Source organism: Pinus tabuliformis, chromosome J, assembly GCF_031772625.1.
Source record: "Pinus tabuliformis cultivar Carrire ecotype Pingquan chromosome J, CPIR1, whole genome shotgun sequence".
Lineage (NCBI taxonomy): Eukaryota > Viridiplantae > Streptophyta > Pinopsida > Pinales > Pinaceae > Pinus > Pinus tabuliformis.
The window spans coordinates 954,449,729-954,474,366 of record NC_142295.1 but is presented as its reverse complement, the minus strand read 5'-3'; the positions used below and the strand labels follow the sequence as shown (position 1 = coordinate 954,474,366).

At 37.8% G+C, this 24,638-nt stretch overlaps 1 protein-coding gene across 1 annotated transcript; it reads right to left on the bottom strand.

The window, feature by feature from the left end:
- Positions 1-11,497: 11,497 nt before the first annotated feature.
- On the bottom strand, positions 11,498-13,581 carry LOC149229985 (uncharacterized). The gene is made up of 2 exons (XM_089381169.1): positions 13,033-13,581; positions 11,498-12,292 (listed from the first exon to the last, which is right to left on the bottom strand). Exons 1-2 carry the CDS (start codon positions 13,579-13,581, stop codon positions 11,498-11,500), a joined length of 1,344 nt encoding a protein of 447 aa, XP_089237295.1.
- Positions 13,582-24,638: the final 11,057 nt, after the last annotated feature.

The following is a 24,638-nucleotide window of genomic DNA, read 5'->3' as shown; positions in this document are numbered from 1 at the left end:
GACATGATGCAAACCATAGAAGCACTAATTGCTCAACCCTAGCATCATGATGAACATGTCATCTCTAACCATTTGTTCATATTTAAATGTGAAGCACCATGGAGTGACCCTTCACCTCGATGTGGGGTTAGGCTCCATTTTTATTTGTTTTATTAAAGTTTAAATATTCTCAGCTTGCGAGGGTGGACTAATGCCCTACTTGAATTAGATGCCCCTCGGAATTTTCTTGGTAGAATGTGAATTTTATCATGTATGTGATGAAAGCATGACGGGTATCTTGAGTGTGATCACAACAAACATTCTCTATGGTATATGAGACACCATGTAAGGATCTTTCACTTCAATGTTGGGTTAGACTCCATTTTTATTTCTTTAAATTTTTGGGTTTTAATTAATCAAAAATGATAAGATGCCCTTATGCTTTTAATGGTCGAATTTTATACTCTAAAGTCTTGTCTCTATTGTTTGTGGTTGAGCAATTTCTGGTATGCATGTGCTTATGGCTATTTTTTCAATGTGAAGGCCATACCTTCAACGACCTACCTAACTTTAATTACATAGTGTGTCTAACTATACACTTTTGAGGAAAAAATGGCTATGAAGCCATTCTAAAAAAGTTGTGAAATTTTATTTTATTATTTTTTTTTGAATTTGATTGGCGTTTTTGCCTTTTTAAATAATTTATAGATTTTATTTTTTATTTTTTATAATTAATGTCTAAGTTTTTTTTAACTGACTTCAAAGTAAAATTTTCATTTATATCCCGAATAATGTAATATTTCAATTTTGATATTTTAATTTTTTGAAACCAAATATGTGTAAATTGGAAGCAAGTGTTTATGATAATCATAATAAAGTCACTTATAATGAATTGGAGCGGAGGCAAGGTGGCTAAGCCTTAGCCTCCTCGACCCTTGTTTCGTGTCTTTCCTTTGTTCATTTCCTGGTGCCTATGGCTCTCCATCAAGTTGTTGTCATTGCTTCTTTGGTGCATGTGGTGATGGCATTTTTGGGTGTTGGTGCGTCTTTGCGTGTTTGTGTGGGGTTCCTACCGAGGTTGTCACTGGTGCTTGTCGTTTTCTCCTGGAGCCGTCTTTGCCCTCCCTCACTGCTGCCATGCTTTGTTGGAAGCAGTGTTCATTGGTTCGCTTTGTGGCTGCCGCGGGTGCTTTCTAGGGTTCTTGTCCCCGTTCTTCTTGCTTGCCTTGTCACAGGGCTTGTGGCTTCTCCTAGCATTGTTGCCATCAAGGGTCTTTGTTATTGGTTATTGTGGGGTCATTTTTGGAGAGGCTCCCTTGTCGACTATGTCATGGAGATGGGAGTTGAGAAGGCGGGGTCGAAGTGGCTCCCCCACTTTTTGGCCCTGGCTTCGTGCCTCTTTTCTCTTCACTTGTGACTAATCCCATTGTTGTTGTGTTTCTATCGCAGTTTCTTTGGGGTTTTCGGGGCTATATGGGCGGCCTATGCCCAGGTTTTGTTTAATGATTATGCTAGCTTTTTTGGTGGCTTATTTTTTTTTTTTTTGTTTTGCCATGAGGCATTTTTTTCGCAGACCTTTCAACTGATGTATTTGTAATGCCCTAGGCATCTACAAAATGTAATTTTGTCTTTGAATAAAATTATGGTTTTTTCTTTGGAAAATAAATAATAATCGTAGTGAATTCATATGAATTTAAATTATATGGTCATGTATGTAAATGATGCAATATTTTGTATGGATTCTTAGTGCAAATCTCAAGGTCAACACTTGGCAAGTGAAATTCTAGGTACATGATTGTGACAATTTTGCCTTTGATATACTAGGTGGTAAAGTTGCCACATTATCCTCAAGTTATGCAAATATTATTTCAAACTTTAATATAGAGCGTCAAGGTTCGAAGTGGAGTGCATGAGAGGAGTTGTGAATCCATTGGAGGGGAAGAGGAAGGGGGTCTCAAGGGAGCAAGAAACGATCCAAGTTGCCTAACCTTCACCTTTAACCATGTGCCTCATTTAAACCTCAACCGTCACTCAGTGAATGAAGGAGGTGGTTGGTAAGGAAGTCCACCCTACCTAATTATGAGGGCATTTGATATATGTATAGTGGAAGAAAGGAATGTAAGGAATCTGAAATTTCTATTTTCTCCTCTACTCTATTTAATGCTAATTCAAATTGTCTCATTCTAGTGTTTGACATATTCGATTATTGCATATTAATTAGAACTCTTATTTATTGATTTGATATCCCTCAATTAATCATTATTGAATTCACCATCCTGTTATTATTAATTATGATTAAGGAAGGTAATATATAACATCTCGATAGATAAGTAGAGAAGCCTTCCTCCTTTTTTTTCAAGGGAGAATCACTCTTTCAGAGACTATGCACCACCATTCTTAATGGACCTCACTCATTCTGACCATAATCCTTATTCACTTGAACCGTTGCCCATACCCAAGCACCATTGGAGTTTTGGAGTTGTGTTGTCATGATATGGAATTGACATTTGAAACTATAAGTGACCAAAGTGAGATATGGAAGAGAAGGGAGTAGACGTAAGAAGAATGATGGAAGTTTGCAAAGTAGCATAGAGGTTGGGTGTTTAGAAATCATCATTGTGCCCTTGTAGATTAATGCTTGTTTACTACTTGAAAGCCAAGATATAACTTTGTTGGTTCATTCCCAAAGGCAAACAACATATTGGACTCTCTTCTACACACACCAATAGGCACCATAAAGAAGAAGAATCCAAAGGGGCTATTAAGAAGAGAAGGGAAGATATTCCTTGTGTTGTGTGGGGTAGATGAAGGGAGCATCATGGTTGTGTTAGCTAAATGGTTACTTTGAGTATCATGCAATGAATGACTTGATTGAGGCTCAACACAATTAGGTTGGTTGAGTGACCTGAGAGTCTGTAACATATTTCCTTCGTCGTACAAGCATAATAACTTGGCTTGGGGTGACATCCACAATGGATGCATACAATTGGGTGAAAAATTGTCCACAAAGTAGCCAAATTTCTTGGACCATTATAATTAAAAAGATCAATATTCTATCTTTGTTGTCAATTATTGTTATAATTACGAAATTGATCTTGCAATCTACTTGTGTACATTTTGGAAATGCAACTCATGGTGTATGAGGTTTGACATGCTTGGTTTCTACATTTTTTTAATATGTTAATTAGGTAGGATTTGTATTACCAAGATATTGCAAAATATGCACAAATTGCTAGTTCCACCAGCATGCTACAAGGGAAACCAAACCGTAGAATAAAAAGAGAGATTTTTCCATGACATGTTGTTTGAACTTGAAAAAAAAAAAGTAACTAGATAGTATAGATTTAGCCTATATGCCTTCCTACTAACATAAACACTAGAATTCACACATATGTTTGCAACATTGTTGCTAATGAAAATAAACACAAAAATAACTGAGAGTCCATTTTCTTATATGGTGAATCAACATGTATTATATCGAGATGATCCTTCTCTTCATCTGAAGTTGAGAAATCTAGATCAACTGTGTTTTTTTCCATAATTGAGATTTTGTTAGTGAACTTATTTGTTTGCTTTTGGAGCTTTTCATTACATAACAATATTCCTTATTGTGCCTCTAATATCTCAACAAAGACTTCCCCATTATCGTCTTCAACTGCCAGGGATGTTGATGATCTACATGTATCTTGTATTTCCAGTATTGGTACTCTTTGTATTAGGGACCCACCCTCCAACCTTAGCTTCCACATCCACATTCTGGTCTCCTAGATTTCAGCTTGAATAATGAAAATAAACACAAAAATTAACTGAGAGTCCATTTTCTTAGATGGTGAATCAACATGTATTATATCGGGATGATCCTTCTCTTCATCTGAAGTTCAGAACTCTAGATCAACTATGTTTTTTTCCATAATTGAGATTTTGTTAGAGAACTTATTTGTTTGCTTTTGGAGTTTTTCATTACATAACAATATTCCTTATTTTGCCTCTAATATCTCAACAAAGACTTCCCCATTATCGTCTTCAACCGTCAGTAGATGTTGATGATCTACATGTATCTTGTATTTGTAGTATTGGTACTCTTTGTATTAGGGACCCACCCTCCAACCTTAGCTTCCACATCCACATTTTGGTCTCCTAGGTTTCAGCTTGAATAGTAGGAGGAACAATATAAACACAAACAGCAGCAAAGCACTCTGTAGAGCAATTCACATTAGAGCTAGAGGGGAGAGAGCTATTGCATATTCCCCCATTCCTTCCACAATGCCCTTGTTTGGGCATAATGTAGAAGTAAAGAATGACGCTAGGGTGATAACACACATAGAGGAGCACAGGGCAGGGAGGTGGAACTTCAACACTCGGAGGAAAGAAAAAAATTCATTGAGAAAAAGAAGCTAACCCAAAGGATTATGAATGCAAAAACACCTAGGGTAAATAGAGACAAAAGCCTTGAGACAAGGAATGTAACCCAACTCGATAACAAACAAGAATATTCCACTAATAAGGGTAGAAACATTAATGGAAAGAGCTATAAAAGAGAAAAGAGAAATAGGAGCTAGAAAAATCCCAACTTAGCCAAATTGTTATCCAACTATTGCAAAATATGAAGAGACAAAATATGTTATGATAGAGAAATAAGAGTAGTTTGAATGCAGAACCTTAGATCCTCTTCTAGTGCACCTGACTTATAGTTCACGGGCACGTTGTACTTCAAAATCCATGTCCAACAAACCCATTTAGGAAAGATGTCCCCAAGGATCCCTCTATTAATAATTGTGAGAGACTCAAGTTCACCTTGAAATGGATGGCGTAGAATGAGCCAAGGTGCCCTATAAATTCAAACAAAGAGCATGACAAAAGGACAATTGAAGACACCAAAGCCCGCCAATCTACCATTATGAAGGTGAATGAAATCAATTTCCAAAGCTCTAACTGAAACCATATTGATTTTCGCCTCATCAAGTGTCCTTTGCTCATACATTTCCAACACAATGCCATGAATATTTTCATATTTCAAGTTATCTTGTACCAAATCCTACCTCCCACCCTCAAGCTCCACCATCTTGCATTATGCTTACATTGTTGTGTCGTGCTTGGTATTGTACTACGATAATTGCCTTATTGTTAGATGGGGGTTATCACCACCCCCCATCTACCCTTCACACACCAATGCCAATCACTTCTTTTAATGCTTATCATGTTCGCCCACAGTGGGGTATTGCATTACTTTGTTAAATGTGTTTACAAAAACAAATTTGAGTTATATTGTGTATAAAGTTAGCATGCTTAGTTTCTTGCATGGTTATAAGTGCATTCATTTATGAGATTGAATAGGCTTGAAGTATTGGCTTCAAACTTATGTTGACTATCTTGATTTGGGGTTGTTGATGGCTATTGAGATAGTTTGATTTATTTATGTATGATGGCATGTTTGTAAGCCAAACATCATCATGAAGTGGGACCCTACAACGTATTCAAGCTTTGTAAGTTCAAATGATACTTGAAGCCTACATGCCTTAATGGTAATGCTAGGTCTTTTTGTTTTGCTTTGAAGTAGGTTAATCTCCCCCTTTTCTTTATTTGTTGGCTAAGTTATTTCAAGAAGTTTGAAGGCCATTTATTTGAAGTGGAGTAGATCTTTGAACTAGCCTAAAAGCTCTTTCTTTGAATACTAGGGTTATGTTCAAAAGTGACCTCATGGAAGATCAAGCTACATCTTTTGACATGACATGATAAAATTCAAAGTAAGTATTCTAAGTAATCCAATGAAGTCCGCAACAAGTTTTTAGTCAGGCGATAGCTTTGATATGGTATTTTTTCAAAGGGCTCAATGACATTACCTTCTCCATCGAGGTGTTCATTTAATAAGGCTTGATGGCCTTTATATCGAGAATTTGAAGTGTGACCTTCAAATAAGGGCAATGACCTTTGCCTTCAAAGTCAAGACACTTCTTTAAAAGATACCCAACGAGTTATGTATGAATATTGGGTGTATCTTCAAATTAAGCTCAATGTGCCAATTTTTATTGAGGCTCAATGGCCTCAGTCCTTCACTTCAAAATGTCTTGCTCAAGGTTGCTAGGTGGCACCGACTTGTCATCAAAATGTTTCTTTTGAAGATGCTTAATCAATCTATCCTTTAAAAGAGGTTGTGAGATGATGTTCAAAGAGAATTGATGGCTTAATCTTAGAACATGACCATTGGCCTGATTTCAAAGGAGGAGTCCAAGGAAAGATATTTCAAACTCACTTGATATAGTGCTAAAAGAGGGTTGCATGTGGCCTTAAATCCATGTAATGAGGGTAATATTTAAAGAGAAATGAATTAAGGAACTTTGAAAGAACAAATCCAGTGAAAAAAAAACAAAAAACAAAAAAAAAAAATACCTTCTTGTGCATAGAAGCACATTCTACAATCCAATATGAGAGCCATGTGTGATTCTGTCTATGCTCAACTGGAGTTGACACGTGTTATAAAAACATTATAAAACATTAATAATACCACTCTTATTGTGTTAGTCTGATTTCTTTTTTTATATATAATATTACAACCCAGTATGAAGGAGATGTGGTAAAAATATTTCATTTTCACTCTCAAAACGATAAATAAAATATTTCAATATCTATATTTTAAAGCAATTAAAAGTTTAAAATAAAAGAAGGAAAAATAAAAATATTATTTACCTTATAAATGTTTCAATATGTAAATTAAATAAAAGTTTGAAAAATATAATATATATATATATATATATTCAATGTTCGAGGAAAAAACAATTAGAAGTAAAATAATTTAGTTTCTTTCCCAATAAGGAGATGTGTGTTTTTATTCAATTTTTAAAATAAAACTGGTATGTGAGATTCAAAAAATATTATTAATAATAAAAATATTCGATATAGGTTATAAATAAAATATTTCACTGTGAGATTAAATAATAATAACAAATATTCAAAAATATGTTAATAAAAGAATAATATTTTAATATGGACAATTTGGTTTATAAATGAAATATGTTAATGTCTATATTGAGATGTCAACTATGCTTATATGTATATATTATGTAAAGCAATTAAAAAATCTAAATTTTTATGGCTAAAATAGTTTAAAACATTTCAATAGTCTTACTAGTTTACATTTTGGCCTAGGTATATTTTTCGGTTAATTTTGTCTCACATGTAGAAAAATTTGTTGGAATTACACATTTAAGTTGTGTAGTCTACACAATCCAAGTGCTCGAGAGGACTTTCAAGACATTGCTCATAACAATGAAAAATTACATATGGTGTGTGTTCATATATATATATATATATATAGGAGAGATATTCATGTGCAAACCTCTTTTCAAATATTATACTCTAAAAATAATTTGTATATCAAAAATTATTTCTTAATGTTAACATATTACAAGTTTTAAGATGAATATTGCCACATATTTTTAACAACTAGTAAAACCTCCAATCAACAATATAATAATTTTTTTTATACTTTTCAGTTATAATTTTGTTTTGTTAAAAAAAAAAAATTGAGCCGAGAGGCTCTACAGCCCAATATGAGGCAGACCTCACGTAAATATGTAAATGTAAAAGTAAATGCAAACGTAAATATAAACGTACACATTTAGCATGTAATGTTTAACATTTTTAGAAATCAATCCAATTATTATTATGTATAAACGCAATATAAATTTAAAATATAAAGAGGTTTATGAACAATAAAAAATAGGTATTGGTAAATAAATAAAAATATAAATAAACTGGAGGTATGGTAAATAAATAAAACCTTTTTTTATACTTACTCCAAAAGTATGGTAAATAAATAAAAATATAAATAAACTAGAGGTATGGTAAATAAATAAAACCTCTTTTTATATTTACTCCATAAACCTTATATTTACAACAACTCAAAAAAGAGGTTTTATTTAGGTGAAGCCTATGGGCCAAATACCATTTTAATACCATGGGCTAAATATCGTGGGCCAACTACTATATTTATAAAAGAGGTCTGGTAAATAAATAAAACATTTTTTTATATTTACTCCATAATTCACTTTATATTTATGAACATTCAAAAAAGATGTTTTATTTTGGTGAAGCTTATGGGCCAAATTATTATTAATACCATGCAAAAAAAAATATTAACCCTAATTTATTTATTTATTTCCAAGGAAAAATCGTAATCTTTCATTAATTTTGAAAAATTACATATAGTAGATGCTTGACAGCATATGCATCATTGTCTCTTTGTCATATAAGTCACAAAATTCATCAAAAACCATTCCTGTAATGGCTAGAAAAAGAAACATATTCACCACACAGGGTGATAGCCTGAGAGAGTCTAAAAAGTATTTTCAAAAACTGTGAGATCTACAATATATACACCACGCAGGGTGATCTCATAAGATATAATCTGCAAATAAACTATGATATATACAATGTAAATTATAACCGAGTACTTTCAGCAAAATTTAGGGTCCATCTACCCGATGATATGCCTGATCTATATATGGCCTGTGATAATATTGGTACTGTGCAGTACCCCTCTGCTCCTGAATCATCCACTGACCTCTGGGAAGTAGCGTGGCCTCCTTGGAAAGCCTGTCAGCGTTGTTGTTATGCTCCCTATAAATATGATGACATATGATGGAATTAAAATGTGATTTGAATATGTTCACTTCATCCAAAATATTTCTAAGTGTGTGTGCATGGTAGATAGTGATATTATTGAACCAATTAATAATGATTTTGGAGTCCCCGTAGATCTGTAGATTGCTGCAATCATGGCTTAGAGAAAAATGCAATAAATGGCGAAGGGTGATAAGTTCAACAAAATTGTTTGTTCCTTCTCCAAGTCCCATCTTGACCCTGAAATGATGTTGGTCAGAGAGGTACAGAAGAAATCCTCCCCCACACCCATGTTCCTATGCGGCACCGTTGAAAAAAGCCCATGGGATGGAGTGGTCAATGGGATCGGGTGCTAGCGGTCTTCGGGGTCGCGGCATAGAATATTCAGGGAGCTCATGATAAGCGGAAATGATTTTTGCAGTGATAATCTACCATCTGACAACACCGTCTTCAAAAATTATTCTATTCCACGCTAGCCAAATAGACCAACAAATGATCAGAGGAAGGAAAATCAGGTTTGATCCAGGATGCGAGCTGTGCTAGTTTTTCCATGCTTGGTTTATGTTATCCCCTTCCCATCTGCCAGTAAAATGAATCTCTGTTGCGATGGATCTCCAAAGATTGACCGTAGCTTCGCATTTTAGAAATAGATGCTCGGTCGATTCAGATGCTTGCTTACAAAGAACACACCAGTGTGGTCCATGGATGGCTCTGTGTGTTAAGGATTCCCCAGTGGGGACTTTATTGCTGAGTACACACCAAAAGAAGAGCTTGGTCTGAGGTGGGGTTTTTAATTTCCAGATAGCCTGCCACCATTCATGTGTAATCTCTGGTTTTCTGTTATTTATCAGCCCGAGGTAACCAGCCTTTGGGGTGTATACTCCATTTTCAGCAAGGCACCACATGATTTCATCCGGTCCCTCCTTTATTCTGATGTGTGACTCAGTCAAAGCAGCAGTGTAATTATTCCATATTTGGTGCCAATGAGGAGGAATATTTAACTGATTTGCAGATTTCCAGGCCTGAGCATATATGGTGGAATTAACCTGGTCAGCAATATGAGCAATAACACTGATATCTCTCTGATTTAAATGGAGGATTAACTCTCTCGGAAGCTGGAATTGACCACCTCCCCCTGTCCAGGGGTCCAGACCGATGCGCGCTTTTGTGCCATCATTTATCCTCCATGCCAAATTATTGCGGATGTTCGGGAGGGAATGGAGCAGAGCTTTCCAAATCGATGAAATACCAGTCCTTGTCCATTGCGGCAGCCTAACCCAGTCCATGATTTGGAGAGGCCATATGTATTTGTGGTAAGTAACAGAGGTCCAAAGGTTCTGTTTGTAGAGGAGTGTCCATCCCATTTTTGCAGCAAGTGCTTGAGCAAAAAGGGGTAAATCTTTGAGTCCCCATCCTCCCCATTTTTTGGGCAAGGCAATCTTGTTCCAACTAACCCAGGCAAATGTTCTCTTATCCTGTTGACCATTCCAAAGATATCTGCTGCAAATCTGTTGAAGGCGAGCAAGTATACTTCTGGGTATCCAAGCTAAAGCCATCCAAAAAACAGGGGTAGCCTCCAAGACTGATTTTATTAGCACTAATCTTCCAGCTCTGGACAAGAAGTGATGGCACCAATTTGTTAGCCTTTTCTCCAATTTGATGACCAACCATATCCAATCGGCAATTTTTTGGCTCAGGGGTTTGATCCAGAAACCCAGGTATTTGAATCCATGGTCAAGTGGGCGAATACAATATGGGAAGTGTTGTTGTGCATATCGAGATTCATGGATGGATGTGTGAGCCAAAGTAATGGTAGATTTCCCATGGTTTGCCATCATACCTGTAGCCCGGGAGAAAGTGGATAGAAGATTATCAAAAGATACAGAGTCTCGAATGCTACCGTCTAGAAAAATAAGGACATCATCAACAAATAGGAGGTGAGTGAGGCAGTAATGATCATTTTCTTCAGATCGAATAGTCTGCCATTTCGCTTTTCATGTGCAATTAACCTACTGAGCCCTTCCATGACAATGAGGAAGAGGAGGGGGGATAGAGGACAACCCTGTCTGAGTCCCCTTTCAGCATGAAAGAAATGGGAAGCAGAGCCGTTAATGAGGACACTAAAGGAAGCTGTAGTTATGCAGGACATGATCCAGGTGGTGAATAGATGTGGGAAACCCAGGTGAATGAGAAGCATTTTGATGTATAGCCAACTAACACGATCGAAATCTTTCGCCAAGTCAATCTTCAAAATGATGCCTTTTAGCTTTCTAGATCTAATAGAGTGAATAGCCTCTTGTGCGGTACCAATGGCTTCATGGATCTGTCGGTCTTCGAGAAAAGTGAACTGTTCAGGTGAAATATGATGAGATAGGATGGGTCTCATTCTGTTGGCAATGATCTTAGAGATGATTTTGTAGAGACAATTGCAGAGGGAGATGGGGCGGAAGTCATTGAAGGATGATGGAGAATCAGTCTTGGGAATAAGGGCAATGAAGGTGGAATTAATGGCATCATACAGTTTGCCAGTAGTCCTGCACTCCTCCACAACATTGAGCAGGTCTTGTCCCAAGAGATCATAAAATGCCAGATAAAACTCAATAGTCCACCCATCTGGCCCTGGGCTTTTATCTTTTTTAAACCACTTCAGGGTCCCCTCAAGTTCAACAGGTGACACTGGTGAATTGAGCTCCTCTGTTGTCTCATCATCTACAAACCTAGGGAAGTAGCCAACCACTTGTATAATATCCACTAGATTGGTCTCTTGGGGAGATTTGTAGAGATTCTGGAAGTGTGAGGTACCTAGAAGAGATAACTTTTTGAAGGTGTCAGCCACACCTCCATCCGGTAAAGGAATTCTCCAGATTGTGTTAGCTACCTTTCTTCCCTTTGCAAAGTTCTAAAAAAACTTTGTGTTATCATCTCCAGCTTGTAGCCAGATTGCCCTGCTCTTAAGTCTCCAGGTTTCCTCTCTTTCCTTTAGTATCTTGTCCTTCTGCTTCTCAAGCTCAATAAGATGTGATTTTTCATTTGCAGATGAAAATCCCTTATTGTTGTCATCCATAAGAGCGCTCAATTCAGATTCAATCAAAGATAGGGTTTGATCCTCCCTCAATTTCTTCTCTATGGCCCAAAAGATGGATAGATGCTTAATTTGAGATAGATTGTGGCAGAAACCTCCAGCTAGGGATCTATGCCTCAAGATAGGATTTGCCTTCCAATAGTCAGTGACCATCTTGATGTATCCCGTATCCTGTAGCCAGACATGATTGAATTTGAAGGGGGGTTTAGGTTTTGATTCGGGACCAAGGATCTCCAAGTATATTGGGGAGTGGTCTGATATGCCCCCAGAACCCACCCATTGTCTATATCTATTCAGATGATGCAACAGGGGCACCTTAATCAGGAATCGATTGAGCCTCCTAGCCAGTGCTGCATCCCCTACCCTTCTATTTCTCCAAGTGGGCAGGGGCTTTATCATGGGGACATCCGTGAGGTTGTGCTGCTCCAAAGAATCCCTAAAGTACCCAGACAGAGGATCTACTTGTGCTTGGGATCCCCAAGATTCCCCAAATCCTATGGAGAAATTAAGATCACCCCCGATGACCAGATGATCGAATGAAGTAATTTCTAAATTGAGAAAACGCTGCCAGAAATCCTCTCGCTGATGACAAGGTCCATATACATTAATAACCTGGATATTCATACCCAGATCGGTAGAGAATATATCCATACCTATGAACCCTAATCCTCCCTAGGATGTTGTAACCTTTATAGTGCGCGGATTGTATCCAATGGCTAGTCCCCCAGATCGACCCGCAGCATCAAGGGAGTAAAAAAGCCAACCAGGTTTTAATGATGTTAAGGTTCGATTGATGAGATCAGCATCCCCCCAGGGTTTCTTACAGCATGATGATATCCACAGGCTCGGCTTCAAATAACCTACATAGGACTAGTTTTTTGGAGGCACTAGCCATGCCTCTGCAATTGAAGGATAGCCATTTCATGGTGGAACCCTCCCAGAGGTGTTCAATGCTCTAAGAACCCCTTCTAAAGTGGATTGTTTGCCAGTGACAACTTCTGCCCCGACCTTCTGTATGGCTTTTGTGAGATTGGACTTTTGGCCACGAGATGATTGACTAACCAGACCAGGAAAAGTGAGACCTAGCCTTGTATAGGAGGGAGTAAGGCTCTCAGGGAGGGATCGAGAGTGAAGGTTGTATTGATGAGGCGGTTCCAATCGATCCACGGAGGTTGGGAGGGGGAGGAAGGGGGAGTAGGGACAGATGGAGTGGTGGTGGAAATGATGGGAGGGGGCAAGTTAAGTGTGCATGGTATGGAGGGAGAAATGAACCTAAAAGATGCAGAATCAAATGATGCACTGCAAGAAAGAGATACAGATGAGATAGGGAGAGAGGAAAGAGGAGTACCCACTTTTCTTGCGGCCTCAACAGCAGTAGCTCGTGCTCGAGGCATCGGAGGCGATGGAGTCCTGTGCGATCCTTGAGGTACCGACCCGATCAGGTGCTCGGGGGCCGAAACAGGGGTGCTGGTCGGGGTGGCGACTGCTTTACCCTTTGAGATATAAGGAGCACTCGGAGGATCAGTTGATTTCATGTTTAATGGGCATTCCTTGAAGATGTGCCCTACCTTGTGACATCTCCTGCAACGAAATGGGATGCCTTCGTAGTCCAAGATCTGAATTCGAGTGTAATGCCTCCATTTTAATGTAATTTTTTCCTCCAAGCCCTCTCGCGTATCCAAATGCACCAAGATACGGGCCAAGGTTCGATTCTTGGTCTGAACATAGGACTTATCGAAGTCAAGGTAGGTGCCAAGCGTGTTCCCAATCCTGACAAAAACTTCTTCAGACCAATACTGAAGTGGGAGACCAGGTAATCGAACCCAAATAGGTCCAGCCCCTATCTGCTCCCTTTCCGGGTCAAACAATGGACTCCATCGCTTAAGGAGAACTGACGCCATCTCAATATGCCAGTATCTCGCTAGAACTAGGTCTGTGTATTCCTCCTTAGTAAAATGCAAAGCGAACCATCCCCTTGGAAGGATTTGGACCTCTGGCAGTGCTTTGAGGGTATTGCCCCAAATTTCCTTGACCCAGAGGGTTAGTCTCTCCGCTGTGTAAGCCCTTTCCTAGACATGCCCAACCAGAACTGTGTTGGCCTTGTTCGACTTTGCCCATTGTATATCTTCTTTGAAGGAAATTGTGAAGTCCTTTGTCGAGGCTTTCACACACTTGACCTTCCGTTTCCTGGTCCTCAGAGCTGATGGGTGACCCTACAATGGATAAGTGGAAGTACATCCCTCCTGTTGGAGTTGGGCTGCCGATTTAACCCTAATCACAGGGGTTTCAAAACAACCTAATAGTGGAATGCCAGGGTTTGACGGGCTGTCACTTTGATGGCCCCCAGGTGCCCGTTCTGAAGTCGACAGAGGGCAGGATAGGTGCAACTGGTCCCCCGGAGGGCATGGCTCGAATGAAGGAAATGGCGGAGTAACAACAGTGAGCAGGTTCAACGTCCTAGGAGAAAGCGGAGGACAATCTAGGGCAGGAGAATCAATGGATAGCGAACTGAATTGTAGAGAAGATGCGTTATGGCCAAGGAGGGTGACCACCAGGGCGGAGAAAGAGGGAATAGAAGCAGAAGGCGGAAGCAAAATAGAGTTTGATGAATTAGGGTTAGGGCTTCTAAAAATGGCCTGACCGGGAAACGGGTCCAGAGAATAATCCACCTCTTCGTAATCCATGCTATCCTCCATGATGAGGCAGGGAACCGACACCGTGACCGCCGGGAACAGTTGACAACGACGCATGGAGACCGATGTCGACGGTTTGTCGGAGGCTGCGAGATACGGTGAAGCTGCAGAGAACTAGCGGGTTAACCTAACCCTTTGCTAGGCAGGGTATGTGAGCGAGCCTCCATCCTCATTTTCTTACTAAGCCTAATATTAATATTAATAAAAATAAAGATGGCACATGGTATTGAGAACCAGTGTTATTGACTGATGGTATTCACGTGGAATGTAGGATATTTAAAAGGGAAAATTAAACCATCATAAATCATCTTTACTTGAATCTACTAAGCACTGAAAGGGATCAAATAACTTGATATGACAACTAAAATAGAGTGAAAAAAGATTTGATCCCGCAATTCATAGTAAACATAGATCTATACTAATATATTAAATAACAAAAAATTTCGTTGATGATATTTTTTCAAATCGAATAATACTTACTATACAATCTAGTAAAGAGTTTCACAAATTATAAAAACATTTTTATTATTATTTAAATCGTGATAAAAAAATATTTGTTCCGTTAAAATTATGTGAAACTTGTCTTCTTTATTTTAATTTGACACGTCAATTGAATTCACTAAAAGCAAATATATCATTTTAAAACGTCAAATCTCGATACAGTAAGACACCTAACTTTTTGCCAACCAAACTCTCCATTAACTTAATCACTATCCATTTTGACTTTGGTCTTTGACCACCCAAGTATTAAGTATAAATTGCTCAACAAACCAATATAAGATTTTCCAAGTATTTTTGTATTCGTGTTATTTTCTACTTCTTGAAACCGACAATGATTTATTTTCTCTTTTGAAAAATCAAATTAATTTGGTTTATGGAAATCTTTTGATTCGTCCTTGAACGGTCTTTTGTGATTGTGTGTTGGCTTCGTTTAGTGTAAAATGGTCACATCACTTATAAATATAAATGATACTCCCAGCCAATGATAGATATCCTCCCATGTCATGGAATATAGTTTAATTTGAAACCATCTATAAAGGCGGAGGAATTGTTGGACGGTTAAAAATGATCAGAATTTTGATGCTGGAAATAGATTGAGCACTATCAAAATTTTAAAAATCCCTACTAATTTTTTTGGAAATATGACTAAGGTTTCCATAATTTTCAAAGCAAAAAAATATAATAATTTTTTTTGAAATGTAACTAAGATTTCTTTCATTTTCAAAAAAAAAACATAATAATTAGACTACAGCATTTTATTTAAGTGAAGTCTTTTCCAAAAACAAGTAAAAGTCAACATTTATTCCACTAACCTCCAATGGAATCTTTTCCGCTAACCTCCCCTAGGTTAACAAGATATGCCATGCATTATACACAAGTCACAAAAAGGACCCAAAATAATTCATGATATTATGTGGTCCTTGTGTAAGATTCCTTAAAGTTTGAAAGCACACATTGTAGATTCCATATTTTTTGGACTTTAATTAGTCACCACAAAGTCTAGTTCTCCACCTACCACTCGTTGTATAATATTACGAGAATAAGGATGTCAAATAACTTTCTATGATCCATGTTCTTCCGATTTACATTTAAGGAATAAATTCCAAAGTCCATATTTTCATTGTGATGAAATCTCATAGCAGGCCAACGTTGTGATGAAACTTCCAACCTAAGAAGATGAGGTGTTGATTTGTTTTTAATGTGTTTTTAAATTTGTATATATTTAAAAATATTACAGCGTATTTTCATTACTATTTAATGAAAAGTTAATAAAAATGAAATTATATAATTACAATGTTTATTATAAAAATATATATTTTAAAGAAAAATTTGGGAGATATTATATTTAAAAATTTGTAATACAATTGACAATAAATATATAAACAATACATATATAGAGTTTAAGTAAAAACAATAATCCTCATTAATGATAATATATATAATTATTACACTTCAATTGTTCTTGCAAGTAAATTGCTTAATAAAAATGTTTAGTATTTTAATTACTTTGCAAAATATATGAATTAGAGGAACACATGATGGCTAATAGCTTCCACTTGATCAACATTAGAGGGAAGAGAATTTTGTTGCTCGATGTCTATGTCATCCTTTATGTAGTGTATTGTCTCCTCTTTTTAATTTGCATAGATGAAGTTGATTGACATCTCATTTTTGGGATTGTGTAGTGAGAATCTTTACTAAGGTTGATGATCATGTTCCTTCGAATACCAAACGTTGCTTCAAAGATATCTAACTTATGCCTTTATTGTACCATAATATTCATAATTGTCGCATTAATGTTTGTTCTCCTAATCTTTAGAAGTCATCAAGAGTAAGGAGGTTCCATTACATTAAATAAACACGTCATGCCTTGAGAGATTTCTCATGATTTCTAGAACATCCCCATGATCCATGACTTTTGAACCCAAACCAAAAATAATTGAGGAGTTAATCTAATTAAAGCCAACTCCAACACATAGGGAAGGTTCTTTATTCCACAAATCCAAGAGTAGAACAACAATCTCACTATTATTTAAGAAGTTGTAATTTGAATTGAAAATACTAACACATCCAATCTTAAAGCAAACAAAAAGACATATCCTAAGCATTTAAAAAAAACACACATAGAAAGAGTTTGATTATTGATATTATACAAAAGCTCTGAGGAGTGTATGCCTCAAAAAATCAGAAGAAGAAAGAAATCCTTCATAGAACATCCCTTTGGTCTAATTCCAAATCCTAATGTAAATTCTAAATATCTAAATCCAAATGTATTCTAGAAACCTAAGCACTCTAAAAATTATCCACTAAATGCCTTTGAATGGCATAACTTTGTAACATCCCTGGTCAAAATTCCATGTAAATAAAGTTAATAAGGAAAAATAATAACCATGGTTATGGGACATTTATTCCAAGTTGAATGTTGGGCAAAACATCCTAGTGTGGGTGTTCATTTGGTTTATTATGGCTAGGGAAATTGGCAAAGGAAATGACAAAGCATTTGGAAAGGCATGGGCATTAATTGGCATTTTATTTATGAATATAATGGAAATTAGGAGAAAAGGAAGGTGAAAGGTCACAGGTTGCATGTGAGGAGGAAGATGAAGGAAAATAATGGAAATTGACGAAAATAGAGGCCTCATTAATAAAAGGATTTTGAGGATTAGTTGGTACCTTTTGTCAGTTCAATTTTGGAGCTCTCTTTCTATTCTCTCTCACACACTTTTGGACACTTAGAGTTTTCTTGGAGCACCCTAGCATTGGATCAAGAAATCAAAAGAAGGCAAAGGAAAGCAAGGATCAAGCAACTACAACGAGATTATTTGCAAGTATCGATTTGCATGTATGATTTCCTTGCTAGATTTAGCATGCATGGTTATGCATGTGTGTTCTTGGTTCTCTTGTTGTCATCGACGTGGGTTTTGCCAGGTGTGATAGTGTTTTCCAGCCTTGCCTTGCCATTTTCGGATGGCCATGGTGTGATGGGGTTCTCATGTTTTGGTTGAGCTGGATTGCCGGATGGATTCGAAACTGAGTGAGGTGGATCTTTGAAAGAAAGAACACATGGCTTAGTGATCCATGAACGGGTTGTGGATTGTGGTAAAGCTTTGGCCTAGTAACCCCTAAACCAAATTGTGGGTTGTGGTAAAGTCGAATTTTGTGTTGCCTCGGTGGGCCTAAGAATCCTCGATCGATGAATGGTGGGATATACGGTAAAGCCTAAAGGTGGGTGCCTTTGATCAGGCCTAGGAATCCTTGACCAATGAATGGTGGGATATACGGTAAAGCCTAGAGGGTGGTGTCTCAATTATGGCCTAGTGATCCCTGAATCAGATTGTGGATTGCGGTAAAGCCTAGAGACTAGGAGACAATAAAATTACTCACGGTGTAGGTGGAGAAATTCGGTGGCATCCATGCTTATTTAGGGCCTAGTGATCCAGTGAGGATTGTGGTAAATCCTAATTCTATTTATGATAGTGAGGTGGTGTAGCCTTGGGAATCCTTGGTTGATTTTTGGTTACGAGTCCCACATTCATGCTTGGAATATGGCATGGGGGTGATTGGTTGAAAGAAAGATTTGGTTCAACCAATCTATGGTCGAGTGGTTCGTGGAAGTCCCAAACCCGATTCGCTCTTGCATTCATTAATAAGAGTTCCTTCTCCTTGGTATTTCATGAATAAATGTATTGGTTTATATGTGGATTCTATGGTTGTTGTATCCTTATTATTTATGTTGTTTATATGTTGGTTATGAGTATGTTTTATGAGAGTGACGATGTATGGCTCTCATCATGGTTTGATTTATAAATGAATGAACAATGAATATATGACCTCATAGATGATAATGCAACTAATGTGATAAGGCATAAATGCTTCTTAGCGATTCTCATATAAGTATGAGACCCCTATTCTCATATCTGTTGTTATGACTTATATAATGCATATATGTGACATGTTTGATGAAATGCCTGTCATGGCTAATAGGGGTCCAGTCAAGTCCTTATTCAAATATTTGCATTTGTATCATTGTTTCAATGTTACTTTTCATTTCTGGAAGTTTCATGAAGTTTTGGGCAATGGCCTGAGACTTGGCCTTGAAAAAGTGGCACAAAATCCAAGGTCGCAGGTTGAGAACTAGCCGAAAAAAACCCAAGTCGATTGCATGCCCTTGCTGTGAGAGCAACTGGAGGGCCCTAGTCGCATGCATGCCCATGTTATGGGAGCGAATGAGGCTCTAGGTTAGTAAAATGTTGGGTTGCCTCAGGGGTTGGTCTCCTAGGAACATTAGTTGGCTTCTGGAGGTTCTATAGCATGTGTAGAAGGTTAGGTTGGTTGTGTTTTATCAGTTCCACTTCCTTAACTCTACATGGGGAGTTGAATCAGATCATAGTAGCCTCTCGTCACATGCTTACCCTAGCAGACCGCTTAACTTGGGTAAATGTGGGAGGAGGGTGTTACAAATTGGTATCAGAGCATGGTTCACTCCTTGGAATAGATGGGTGATGTATTGGTCATGCATTCATGTCAGTTGCATATGTGTTCTCTATGTTTGTGGTTTATGTGATTGTTGCTTATGCATGGTGTTAGTCATGGTTGCAGTGGTGTCACCACGTGAAAGTTGATGGTGTGTTGTTGGATGTGTTTAGCATGAGTATAGGTCGGTTATGCATGACAATGTTTTTATGTATCGTGTATGCATGCATGTCGTACATATGTTGATTATGCATACAATGACATGGTTGTAGTTGTGATGCATGAGGTCATGATGTGTGGTTGATATGGTCATACAATGATGACTGGACTATGGTTAGGATTACATCTATATGTTTTTCTAATTATGTTTATACATTTATTGCGTTAATCTGGTTAATATTGCAGATGAGATATCCTCCCCAAGCTATACTGAGGTATGTTGATTATATTATGTTATAGTTTAGTTGACATGGTATACTTACAGGAAGAATATCAAGGATGACTAGAAAAATGGTATACTACAGTTCTCAAGACTCTCCCTATGGATAAATGAGCAACATGGTGTTGGGTGTTCTTTTGACTTAGCAAACACATTGAGAAGCTTGGAGGAAGAATGAAGGAGTTGCAAGGCAGATAATGACAAAATCATGTAGGCACGGGAGAAACAAGTAGACGTCAATGTAATAATCCTTCAAAGTTTGTCAGAATTACAGAGACAGGGACCACTTCAGATCAGCCATGGGAAGGAGGACAAAACTAATGGGGCATATGGCAATATGTCTCATGTTGGGCACAGTTGGATAGGGATGACATGGTTAGAGATGGCAGGCTCTTGGATACTCTGGATAGGAGAGGTGATGGACACAAGTACTATTCTAGTTCTGGTTTTGACAGGAACTATGATTGTCATCGTTATCACCCTTACAGGAGGAGTGACAGGGGATACTTGCCGAATGAGTTTAAGAAAGCTAAACCACCTACTTTTGAGGGAGATTTGAAGACGTTGGAGGATGCATAGGCTTGGTTACTTGGGATGAAGAACTTCTTTGACATACATGAGTACACAGAGAATATGAAGTCCATAGTAGCTATCTTCAGCCTCAAAGGGAAAGCATACATTTGGTGGGAAGATGTAAGACGGGTCAGAGACATTAGGACATAAGACTTAAGTTGGCATGAATTCAAGAGATTCTTCAGGAAGAAGTACTTGTCAAAAAGGTACTAGGACAGCGAAGCCAAGGAATTCTATGACCTCAAAATGGGATCAATGATAGATGACGAGCATACAACCAAGTTCTTGGAGCTTTTGAGGTATGTACCATATCTTAGAGATGAGAAAGCTAAAGTTCAGAAATTTGTCAATGGATTGTCATTAGCATTTACAGATCAGATTGAGTATGAGGGGCCTCAGTCATTTAAGAAATTTATTGGGAAATTGAAGCATTTCTATGAATAGTTAAAGCATAAGAATGAATCTCAACAAGGATGGAAAGGGAAAGATAAAGGTAAAGGTAAATGGCAGTTGAAAAGGACAAGGCCTCAAAATGTAGAAGAGAAAGAGAATGTTGCACCATACAAGAAGTCTAATGTAGCTAGACAAATACATGGGTCACAACAGCAAAATAAAGGTGGTGGTACAGGTAGGTTGCAGTGTTGGACATGTGTTAAGGAGCATCTTAGGAGGTATTTTCCACAGAATCATGGTGGTAGGCCTCACATCTATAGTGCACAAGAGGTGCAGACTGTTGAGGATGTTAGGCAGAGCATTCCTCGTATCTATGCAACACTAGATAATAGGAAACCATATCATCAGGTATATATCATTGAGATCGATGGTAAGCTTTGTGATCAAGTTGTTTCTATTTTGATTGACCCTGGATCTAATTATAGTTATGTTAACCTTGAATTGGTGGATAAGTGTGTTTAAATAAAGAAGTGCATGCAGAATCTTGGTTAGTGCAGTTGGCTAAAGGTACAAAGAAGAGAATTCGTCATTGGGTAAGAGCTTGTGCTTTTGAGTTGAATGGTATTCCTACATCATCTCATTTGAATGTATTGCCATATGGATCATATAGTATGCTATTAGGTATGGACTGGTTCTATCTTCATAGGACCAAGGTAGATTTTCATGACAAAGCCATTGAGTGCTTGGATGATAATGGAGATAAAAGAATCTTGCAGGGTAAGAAGAAAGCAACATCAGTTAGGATGGTGAAAACTATACAGGCAAAGCACAGTCATAGAAAAGAGTGTGTGTTATTTGTAGTGCATATTTCTAGTGATAAAGGTAAGGATGTTAAGAATGCGGAGATATTGAGTAGGTACCCGATCTTACAACAGTTTCAGGATGTATTTCCCGCGAATATTTCAGAGTTGCCGCCTCATAGGGAAGTAAATTTTTCTATTGAGTTGGTTCCAGGGGAAACACCAAAATCAAAGGCACCTTACAGGATGAGAAAACCGAAGTTAGTAGAGTGTAAGTTGCAGTTGAAGGAAATGCTTGACAAGGGATATATTAGGCCAAGTGTATTGCCATGGGGCGCACCTGTATTGTTTGTAAAGAAGAAGGATGGTACTCTTAGGCTATGCATTGATTACAAGTAGTTGAACAAAGTGACCATCAAGAACAGATATCCATTGCCGAGGATTGATGATTTGTTCGATCAGTTGAAGGGAGCAAAAATGTTCTCAAAGATTGATATGAGACTAGGATATCATCAGGTACACATTGAGGAAGAGGACATATACAAGACAAATTTCCGGAGCAGGTACAATCATTATGAGTTTGTTGTAGTTCCATTTGGTTTGACTAATGATCTAGCTACCTTTATGTTCTTGATGAATTGTGTTGCGTCCTTATCTGGACAAGTTTTTTATTATATTCATTTATGAAATCTTAATATATTATAAGAATGAGGAAGAGAATGTTGAGCACTTAGCAGCAGTGTTGAGATTGTTGAGAGAGCATCGGTTGTATGCTAAGCTTAGCAAATGTAGTTTCTTTCAGACAACGGTACATTACTTGGGACATGTTGTTTCTAAAGAAGGCATAGAAATGGATCCAGAAAAGATAAGGGCTATCATGGAGTGGGCAACTCCTCGGAATGTGGATGAGGTAAGATCATTCATGGGGTTAGCAAGTTATTACAAGAGGTTCATCAAGAACTTCTCTTGCATTGCTTATTTGATTACATCATTGCAAAGGAAAGGTAATAAATTTGAATGGACAGAGGAATGTGCAGCAAGTTTTGAGCAGTTAAAGCAGTTGTTGACAAATGCTATAGTGTTAAAGATTGCAAATCCGGACAATTTTTTTTTGGTATGCATAGATGCTTGCAAGAGAGGACTTGGTGGAATCCTTATGTAGGAAGAACATGTAGTGTGTTATGAGTCACAAAAACTAAATGAGCACGGGCAAAATTACCTGACACATGATCTTGAGTTGGCAGCGATCATCCATGCGTTGAATATGTGGAGGCACTATCTTCTTGGAAGGAGGTTTGTATTGACGAGTGATCACAATGGCTTGAGATACTTTTTTGATCAGTCGAACTTGAATGCTAAGCAAGCTAGATGGATGGCCACGATCAGTGAGTTCGACTTTTAGATCAGGTACATCAAGGGTCAAGAGAATATGGTTGCAGATTCTCTTAGCAGGTGAGTACAAGTGAATCATATATCAACCATGAGTTCTTATGGGACATATTTATAGGATCAGATCTTACAGGCAGGTCAACAAGATGACAAGTAAAAGGAGTTTATGCACAGGTTACAACAAGGCACAGGTGATCGGGATGTGGACTATCATCTTACAACAAATGGCTTGATCAGATTTAGGGATATGATATATGTGTTAGACAATAGTGAGCTCAAGAAGACTATCTTAAGAGAGTTTCATGTGAAACCGTATTAAGCTTACCCAGGATATCAAAATACATTGACAGCAATGAAGAAGTTTTATTATTGGTCAAATCTGAAGAAGGACATGGCAGAGTTTGTGGCTATATGCTTGGATTGTCAACAGGTAAAAGCAGAATGTAAGCATCAAGGTGGACTACTACAACCAATTGCAATTCCAAAGTGGAAATGGGAGCTCATTTCAATGGATTTCATCATAGGTTTCCTGAGGACTTCCAGACAGCATGATTCCATCATGGTTATGGTGGGCAGGTTGACAAAGGTAGTGCACTTCATTCTAGTGAAGTCTACTTATTCAGCTAGTGATGTAGCACAGGGGTTCATCAGAGATGTAGTGAGACTGCATGGTGTTCTGAATAATATTATGTCAGAAAAGGATGCTAAGTCCACTTCCAAGTTTTGGAAGGAGTTGTTTGCAGGTTTGGGGACAGAGTTGGCCTTCAGTACAACTTATCATTCACGAACAGATGGACAAACAAAGAGGGTCGATAAGATATTAGAGGACATGTTGAGGATGTATGTGATGCATTAACAATGGAAGTAGGAAGAGTATCTTTCTTTGATTGAGTTCGCTTACAATAATGGGTATCAAGAATCTTTTAGGATGAGTCTGTTTGAGGCATTGTATGGGCGAAGTTGTAATACTCCCATCAGTTGGAGGGACCTAGTTAACATGGTATTGATTGGACTAGACATGTTGATAGAGATGTAACAGGAAATGTAGGTAATCAAGAAGAATCTAAAGGCGACACAAGACAGGCAGAAAATTTATGCGGATCAGAACAAGATGGGGAACAAGTGTACTTGCGCATCAATCCCAAGAAGAGTTCATTGAGGATTGGATCATGTGCCAAGTTGGCACCTCGGTATTGTGGACCTTTCAAGATTCTTAAAAGGATTGCACCAATAGGCTATCGAATTGCACTGCCTCAGACAGTGAAAGTCCATGGTGTTTTCAATGTGTTGTTGCTTAAGAAGTATGTTAAATATGATGATCATATGATTGAATGGTCTGTATTGCAGGTGGAGCCAGATGGAGAATTCCAGTCGGAACCATAGTGTATATTGCAGAAAAAGATATTGATGCTCCAGAACTGAGCAATCAAGCAGGTTAAAGTGCAGTGGAAGCACTTTGGGCCCAATGAAGCTACATGGGAGATGGTGGATCAGATGTGGGCTATGTATCCTTCTCTATTTGTTGGGTTGAGAGAATGTTTTTGGTATATATTTTGGTGTAATGTTTTGATTTATGTACATATGTATATGGATGTAAATATCGCCATGAGTTGTGTTATAAAGCTCCAGTAAGTGGTATGGGTGTCATGTCATTATCGTTGTCACGTTGGTTGCTTCTCAGCGAGTTGTTCATTGTA